General features: G+C 36.6%; 2 protein-coding genes across 3 annotated transcripts; both read right to left on the bottom strand.

Moving 5' to 3' along the window:
• Nucleotides 1-205: 205 nt before the first annotated feature.
• LOC113355194 (protein GAMETE EXPRESSED 2-like) lies at nucleotides 206-5,340 on the bottom strand. 2 transcript variants are annotated; one of them, XM_026597982.1, is made up of 17 exons: nucleotides 5,085-5,340; nucleotides 4,647-4,976; nucleotides 4,229-4,567; nucleotides 3,801-4,127; nucleotides 3,499-3,705; nucleotides 3,362-3,414; nucleotides 3,153-3,294; nucleotides 2,764-3,072; nucleotides 2,531-2,655; nucleotides 2,222-2,439; nucleotides 1,896-2,123; nucleotides 1,575-1,810; nucleotides 1,248-1,486; nucleotides 1,009-1,165; nucleotides 713-888; nucleotides 528-625; nucleotides 206-434 (listed from the first exon to the last, which is right to left on the bottom strand). In XM_026597982.1, the coding sequence occupies exons 1-17, from the start codon at nucleotides 5,290-5,292 to the stop codon at nucleotides 404-406; spliced, it is 3,423 nt and encodes a 1,140-aa protein (XP_026453767.1). In that variant the 5' UTR covers nucleotides 5,293-5,340; the 3' UTR covers nucleotides 206-403. The 2 variants fall into 2 exon arrangements, with proteins under 2 accessions (XP_026453767.1, XP_026453766.1); XM_026597981.1 differs by having other exon boundaries at nucleotides 206-427.
• A 100-nt stretch (nucleotides 5,341-5,440) lies between these two features.
• On the bottom strand, nucleotides 5,441-7,663 carry LOC113355195 (60S ribosomal protein L18-2-like). Its single transcript, XM_026597983.1, has 4 exons — nucleotides 7,585-7,663; nucleotides 7,269-7,487; nucleotides 6,940-7,125; nucleotides 5,441-5,856 (listed from the first exon to the last, which is right to left on the bottom strand). The coding sequence occupies exons 1-4, from the start codon at nucleotides 7,585-7,587 to the stop codon at nucleotides 5,701-5,703; spliced, it is 564 nt and encodes a 187-aa protein (XP_026453768.1). The 5' UTR covers nucleotides 7,588-7,663; the 3' UTR covers nucleotides 5,441-5,700.
• Between the last annotated feature and the right edge of the window lie 828 nt (nucleotides 7,664-8,491).

Raw genomic sequence — 8,491 nt, 5'->3', positions numbered from 1 at the left:
ATTTTAGACATTTAGAAAATACACTTTATAATCTCCACGAAGTTTTTGGACTAGAGAGTAAATAATCTAGTCCAAAAACATGTTTTTGGGAGAGGGAGTAAATGTTTTTCACGGGTGGATTAGCCATTAACTGGATCATGAAAAACTGGACTAAACAGTAATTCTTATATTATTTGTTGGCCCGTTGATTTTTTTAAGGCCCCACTATAAAAAAAAATAAAAATAAAAAAGATAAATAGATTATATTAGATATTACTTTGATCTGTATATACATGATATTAAGTTTAATAATTTTTATCCCTCTCCTTGATGGCAGGTGGTGGTGCATTGCCGATTGTTGTCAACTGAAACTGATCACTTGGCCGGAGTAAAGGAAGATTTTTCGTCCTTCTTTGTAGCTTCATCATTTCCAAATTTTCGACTTGACCTGAAAACTTAGAACACAATTTCTTAGATATGACTAGCTGATAGAAAACCAAGGAAATTATTCCTGTTGTGCATGTGCTGTTTGGCGGAAATGTTCTTACCATTGGCGGAAGTTCGCAAACTTGCTCTTGAGCCAGGAAGGGTTCGAAGAACATTCTGTTGGTAAGTGAGTTGTGTTGTCTAATGAAGTTGGAATTACCTGCAATACCAAAGGAAACCTAAGTACATGAATAAAATTACTCGAAAAACAGTTTGAGTACTAAAATGCGATTTGAAGTGAACTTACAGATGGTTCCGCAGATTTTTCTGCACTCCCCTTACTACTTTTCTTTTTCATTTTCTTTTCCTTTTTCATTTTCATTTTCTTTCTCAGGTTATGCGCACATCGACAAAAGTAAAACAGAAGAACTGCTCCAAGAAGAGATATCATTATGAACTCGGTCACTATTACCGAATTTATTGCTGCAACAAGGGAAAAAAGTTCATCTGAGTTTGAACGGCATAAGAACACACGTTGAAGAAGCTATAAAAAAGAAAAAATTAAGAAGCCCAAGCGCAGACGCAGTACTTCTGGAGACTTACTATAAAACAATCCTGAACTGATCTGTTGTCTCCTAATTAGATTTACTGTGGCCTCGGTATAAAGTGGTAATGATATCTTATCTGCACAATCTGGGTAACACCCATAGTTTCCCATGTCATTTGCTGTTATTGTTAAAACTGCCCCATAACCTTCACCCTGTACAAATAAAAAGAATTCAATTTACCAGAATGGGTTGAAACTTGAAATATTTTGCGAAAAGAGATATGAATTCACTCACTTGATATAGCAGTTGCTGCATGGCAGTGTTGCAGTCTGTAAGTGTTCCGCGAAATCTAACACCTTTGGCCCTCAGGGTAAAATGTTTAGAAATAGAGACAAACGTCTGAAGGGGTTGCCATTCGCAGCTGTTCTTAAGCTTCAATTCAGTAGTATTACTAAGATAGGATGGTAGACTGGTTATTAGAATCCCATCACTGACTTCCAAGGAGAACGTGATCATAAAGTGAGACTCGCCACCTGAAACAAAAATTCCTCAATGAACAATAGCAATATAGTGAACAATGCATCACAGAGTGCATTCCTGAAAACAATACAATGAACATACCGGGGAAACAAAAAACATCTGGATCTCCAACTAAGAACTCAAACTTGTCTCTCTTTTCATCAGAGATACGCGAACTGTGTGTACTGATATTCCCTGAGATTAATATAATTTCAGGAACATGGATAAATGGTGGATCGTTTACGGGTTCTACAAAAATAGAAACATAGGTGTCATGCATTCCATTTTTGTTCGTCATCGAGGCTTTGATGGCATCATCTCCGCAAAAGTTCTCATTTCTGCAATTAGATAAGATGGATGTTTTTTAACTGGAACTTTGTAAGTGATTTTCAGGCATGTATAATGTGATTCAACGCAAATTACCCGAGATACTGAATCGATTGCAGGGCGGAATTAATAGCTTCAACACCACCGATTAATACCAAAGCCTTTTCTTCATTTCCTCTTCGGCCCACTACCAGTCCACTCCAAGCAGGCTGCCAAAACTGCATTAACATGGGGGAGAGAAAGACGGTCCCAGATTTCGCACTGAGAGTCACTGAAATATTCTCCAGTAAATCTGAATACTTTATCTCAAACCCAACAAAACCACTGCAAAAATATGTGAAATGTGTTTCAACGCAATAATAAGTGTGTACGAAAGACACTGTGTAACATTTTAAGGTATAATTTGGGAAGTGATACCTTACCCAATTCTGGGACTAATGACATCTTCAGTTGCTTGCAATTGAAAAGGTAAGGAAACAAACTCGGGCGGAGTAATGAGAACCGAAATTATTACAGTTCCAGAAGCACTGTTGTTGTTTATATCAGATATTGTGTAAGAAAATGAGTCATTGCCAAAGAAACCTTTATAAGGTGTGTATCTGAACAACCGGCCGTACTGGAGAAGTGATCCATGAAGTGGCTGCCAACATAACAAAGAGTATGTACTCATAATAGCTACTGTGTGGAGTAAAATGTGTCGAAATTTGCTTCCATGGACAGCAAAAACTTACCATTGATGACTCAATAATATTTGCAGCGCCACCAGCAAAGTAATCATTTCCTAAGGCATCAAAAGAGACTGATTCATCTTCCCAAACAAAAACAGCATCATTAAAAGCTTTAGGGAAGTATTCGCCTACAATGCATTAAGAATTAAGTAGTTTATAATCAGATAAGGATGCCAAATGCTTAGAAAAATTCAGCAGAAGAGCTAGATAACATATTGCAGGAAAATGAAACTTACTGCTGTATACATAAACCCAAAAAGGGCAAGGAGGCAAATGTTTGTCCTCGAAAGATACACATATCTCATAAGAGCCAATATCCTTCGCCGCGTAGTGGCCAACATATGACCCATTCATTTCATCTTCAAATGTCCAGAACAACAAACCAGAACTATTAACAACACGATACTCAAGGCTCAACTTTGTTTGCTGGAATGGTACAAAATTTAAGAATGAATCAACTAGTTCCACTGAAAAGTGATTTTCAACCAGCTTTGGTACTTTGGCTGCATATTGGACAACTTTTGAGAGTTCAATATTAACCTCGGCTGCAATAATTGACAACGAAAAACAGAATTAGAAGAATGTCAGATATGTAACTTAACTAGTAGCCAATCAATGGATATACCTGTTCTTACTTCCATTGCAAATGGATGACCACCATTCAATGGAATATTTCCACAAAACACTCGAATCTCATAGGCTCCAGACTTTTCAGGTGTGTAAGTGACATCAAAGGCACTCACCTGAAGTGTCGAATTTGCGCCAGACTAAAAATGCTTATCGTCAGTAGCAATTTAGAAAATAATATCTTAAGACCATTAAAGTTAAGCTTACACTGTTCTTTGATTCAAAAGATGGTGCAGGGGCACTTCCTTCGGGTGCAGGTCCTGTTCCAGAAATGCAAGGGTCATACGTAAGATAACAATTGATCAGCAAATTCAGCAACCACACAATTCTCAGAAATCTCATACCATCAACATTCTGCTTAGTGTAAATGGTAGGCAGAATACTGTAGGAATCATTCTTCCTTGTGATTTTCACTTGCAGCGTTTCTGCCTCAACCGGTGAGGGATTATGATAAATATCTTCCAAATAAACTGAAAAACTTGAATTAGTTCCAGCAGTAGAACTAGTCAGACCAGTTCCATTGACGACGCTATTCACTCCATCACAATAACCTAATGCAAGGAACTTATATTTTAGTCAGAGCAAGAAAATCAATGCTAACTTAAACCATGAAAATGAACCACAGCTATGTAAGAATATTCCAGACCTACAAATACTGTAAAGTTATATGGCATATGAGAGATACTCTGGTTCTGTTTCATATCAAAAATACTGAGCACAAAATCTCCTGGTTCAAACACGCTGAACGAAAGCAATTGGATTCCTGGTGCCAATTCTTTAAAATGCAAGTCAGGTATAGGAATGGACAACTTTGTCTCTTTCTCAATAACTAGAGCATCAAAATCATATAAGCCTGGGACAAGGTTCCCAAATTCATCTTGCTGGTAAACAAAGATTTCTAACTTAGAGAATATCTGCAAGACATATGTGTCGTAATTCCATTTGGCCAAGCAATTGGAAATATCCACTGATCCTGTTACATTGCCAATTTAAAAAAAAAAAAAAGTGTCAAAGAACTGAATTTGAACTTCTCAGTTCCACGGTAGAGAGAACAAAAATAAACTGAAAAGTTACCTGGTTTCACTTTGAAAGGTAAGGGGCAACCATTCAAAGTTTGATTTTCTCCCTCAATGTGTAATAAGAGGTTTCCAGTTGTGGAAGCGATAAATTCGATACCAACATAACCAAATCCATTCCAACCCAAGTAAGTAACATTGAGAAAACTTAAAAATGTACCATTGACATAAAATGCGGAAACTACAAATCTGTAAGAGTTTGGTTCTTCAACAGTTGACGAGATATTATTCCCAAATGCGTCTTTCGGAAGTATTAACACGGATGCTTTTGTTCCTGCTACAAATTCATTAACAAGTCCTCTCCACGAAGCAACAGACACAGATGGATGCATTCTCCCTGCAACCATTAGCAATGGTTAGTTTACTAAACACGAAAAAGAATAAACAAAAAATGGAAGGAAATTCAATTCAATTACCTGCTGATACTTTGAAATGAAGTGAAGAATCGGATATCTTGAAATGTTCATCATCGATAAGAACATTAAATACACCAACAAGAATTGGTACAAAAGAAATGTTCCATTGAGTAGAATCACCTTGAAGAGATGAAAAGACACCAGATATATAAGAACTATTACCCTTCTTCCGATTCACTGTGATTGTTGGATTAGGATTATAACCACCAATTTGAGTGTTATTGTTGTTGTCTAGTACTTTAATCTTAATGATTGCTACTTCACCTGCTTGAAATGTATCCTTACCATCCAACCAACTAAAAGCAAAACTAGGAACAGAAGAAAAATTATCTGCACAAATCAAAAAAATGGGTCTTCAAAATTGCATGAATACATTAAGAATTTCAACAAACAGAAACACTAAAATTTACAAAAGAATTGCAACTGTAAGAAACCTACCTGAATTTGCAAATCTGGTGGTGAAAGCTGCAAGTATGGAGACTGTGCTGGCAAGGATGCTTAGAGTGTAAGGTTTCATTTGGAGAACCAGCAAGTAAAATAATCTTTTTGTGTTCTTAGGGTTCCACAATTTGGGATTCTGTGGAGTATCAGATGCATTATGAAACTTTTGGCGGGTTAAGTTTATTGGGTCATGTTGGTTGACCATTGCTCTTGCAGTTACTGGCAGTTATGATTCCAACTTAGATCTCTCAAAAACGTGGCTTGTGAAAACCATGTTTTATCAAGCCCAAACGAGGGTTTTCTAGATTATTTATTTTAAACAAGTGTCAGAAACTCAGAGCAATAAGTTGTAGAACAGCATATAAAGAGTTATTATAACAAACTCACACCGAACCACAATTTTACTACTAGAACAGATAAGAAATCCAGATATAACATAGATCGATGTCTTGTTAAAAGTTAACACTAATCCACCAAAAACAACGAATGGAAAATTTACTAACGTAAATTCTAGATAAACAAAAATTTGAGTGCCCACAGTGTATATAAGATAGGATTAACACTTGGGATTGAAAAGTCTGACTTGAGATAAAAGCATGTGATAAACAACCACTTAAACTCTGAAACCTCTGCTGTTTCTCTTTCCTCTGGCTTTCTCGAATTTTCTTCCCTTGGAACGCACATAAGGCTTGCTGTGACTGTGTGGCACACCAGGAGCTCCGAAATGCTTCACTGCTTCACGAGAGTTCTTTGGACCTCTGAGAAGAACCTGAAATGGACCGACAAAAAGTTAAGGAATTTGAATCCAATAAGTATTGAAAAAAACTGGAGAAAGCAAAAATAAAACAGAACCAGTGATGACTCATTCACAATATTAAACATCATCGAACTGTTGTTTAACTCTTATAAGATCGCCCAAAAACGAATACCAAATGTAAGAAACATAAATGACCAACTTAGAAACCTCATTATGCATGTACCACGATGAAGTAGAAGCAAGCAAACATGTATAGAAGACAATAGACTCCAAACAAGACAAATTTACTGCTAATGGTGCTAAACCTGCAACACATGCTATGCTACATGTAGCATCAACTGACTATTACTATTACACACAGATGGAGCTCCTGCATCTAAGACTGAGTCTTCACAAGAGTATGAAACCATTTGATACCCTCCAAACAACATCCTGGATCTTTGGGAGAGACAACGTGATTTACCCAAACATCAGATTCCTATTTGCTTACGGGTCCATCGAAACACTTACACTGAAATCACTAAACTTACCTTTTGAATCACAGGTTAAGTTTTCAAACAGAATTCAACATCATGCAAACTTAGCTCTTCCATTACATTGGTCAGAACAAGAGGAAAATAACGGATCTATTACCTAAACACAGATGTTGCTATTAGCATTGACATTCCTCATAGTTTTAAACAAGCACACAAAAAACAACAAGTAGCGGAAAGATATAACATATAAGCATTACAAACAACAAACAAAAATTATGAATAAGCCCATTCTCTTGACTCCACAAAAGCAAATATAAAGAACAACAAATCACTTTACAGAACACAAAAAAGCAATCGCGAGCTCATTTCAGTACAGTAGATATTGATGGTATTCATGACAATGCTTATTTGTGTGTCTCAACTAAATGTCAATACTATTAACCATAATTTCAACAAATACTAAAAACATCCATTTCCATCTCAAAGCAATCAAAACATACCCAGAGTAAACAGATAAAAATACTAAAAACAATTTCATCTACAAACCCATCCAAATATCATACAAGAGCAACAACAAAACCAAAATACACAAATGAATCCAGATCTTAAACAAAGATACCGTGTTCTGTCCAAGAGGAGCTCTCAGAGCAAGCTGATCAAAAGTCAAGCACTCTCCACCAGCTTTCTCAATCCTAGCTCTAGCAGTCTCAGTAAACCTCAACGCAGCAATCTTCATTTTTGGTACTTCCTTTACTATCCTTACATCATCAGTAACTGTACCGACAAGTACACCAATCTTCTCTCCCTATTAACAAACAGAAACCCCAAAAACAAAAACAAAAATATCAAATCCAAATCCAACACAAACCCACTCTCATATACAAAATCCAACACAAACCAATCGTTACAAATCTAAGAAAAATCATGAAAGTAGATACAAAATCTAACCTTGTTATCCATGAACTTAATCAATCTGGACAGAGACAGTGGAGCTTTGTTGACCTTACTCATAAACAATCTCTTCAATATAACACCATTGAACTTACTACCAGTTCTCCTCAACAAGAATCGGTAAAGCTTGACGAGAAGCTTGAGATAAATATCATCAGATTTGGGTGCTGTTCTTTTTGTTTTCTTGCTCTTACCTCCAGCAATCAAATCGATACCCTGCACAACAACACAACATCATAATCAAATCACTAGATCAGAGATAGATAAGGATATGTTAGGGTTTGGAAGGGGGTGAGAGACAGAGAGTGCATACCATGGCTCTGGTTTCTTCTCTGCTTCTGCTCTGGTGTGGAAGAAAGGAGGCGTTGGTTTTGTACTAGATTTAGGGTTTATGTCGAGTCGTGAAACTAATAGCTTCACATTTGGGGTTGGGCTTTGGGCTCGATTCTATGGACGGGTTTGAAAGCTAACCTGCTTTACGTTACTACGAGCCCGCTTCTGGGCCTCATTAACCAGTTTGCATATACTACAGAGTTTCGGTGGTTTTGTTTTCTTTTTGACTTTTGAAAGAAAAAAATCCGAAGTTATCGGAATGACTTCTAGAAACAAAAAAATAAACTTGTGTTGAAGCAAAAATATTTTACCAGAAATATTTATATTTCTGGTATCCAAACGTGCTAGTTGGTTGTATTACTCATAATGACAGAGTCATAACTTTTCTTTAATAGGATCTCAAATAAAAATAATAATAATACATCCCATTTGATTGCATCAAAGGAATATTACAAAACTCATCCATCGAGTTGACTAAACAGGTCATTTACCTTCTTTGGTGAATGCTCAAAGCTCTAACTCTCGATGGTTCTGCTACAAATTGAACAACCATAAATTTATTAATTTATAGCCTAGTTATACTTGCTAGGATCATGTCAAAATTGTGTGAAACCGTTTGTATAAGCCTGTGGACAGCCATCTGTCTATAGGCAGTTTTTCTAACCGCTAATGTGCTTTTCAACTGTCAACTTTTGTGCAATCACGGTAATTGATATTGCACCTATACTTGGTGGTTAGGATTTTCCAAACAAGGTTATAAACCCAATTTATCACAATTCCAAGCCATTCCCTTACTCTGACATGCGTGTGATGCGCAAAATTCAATTTGTAACCGCTTGCATAAGCCAATATGGCATAATATTGCACCATAACCGTCTTGGCCATGC

Source organism: Papaver somniferum, chromosome 3 (assembly GCF_003573695.1).
Source record: "Papaver somniferum cultivar HN1 chromosome 3, ASM357369v1, whole genome shotgun sequence".
Taxonomy (NCBI): Eukaryota; Viridiplantae; Streptophyta; class Magnoliopsida; order Ranunculales; family Papaveraceae; genus Papaver; species Papaver somniferum.
Note: the sequence above shows the minus strand (reverse complement) of the source record. Positions and strands in the feature narration are given on the sequence as shown.

Bases quoted from the DNA above. Each gene is read 5' to 3' on its own strand.
- LOC113355194 (XM_026597981.1), bottom strand. From the start codon at position 5,292: ATGGTCAACCAACATGACCCAATAAACTTAACCCGCCAAAAGTTTCAT. The intron at 3,706-3,800 runs GTCTGGAATATT...TCCTTGCATTAG, and splicing joins TAACTTTACAGTATTTGTAG to GTTATTGTGATGGAGTGAAT. The intron at 1,166-1,247 runs GTGAGTGAATTC...TTATTTGTACAG, and splicing joins TGCAGCAACTGCTATATCAA to GGTGAAGGTTATGGGGCAGT.
- LOC113355195 (XM_026597983.1), bottom strand. The intron at 7,126-7,268 runs GTTAGATTTTGT...GTTTGTTAATAG, and splicing joins TTAAGTTCATGGATAACAAG to GGAGAGAAGATTGGTGTACT. The intron at 5,857-6,939 runs GTATCTTTGTTT...GGTCCATTTCAG, and splicing joins CTCCTCTTGGACAGAACACG to GTTCTTCTCAGAGGTCCAAA.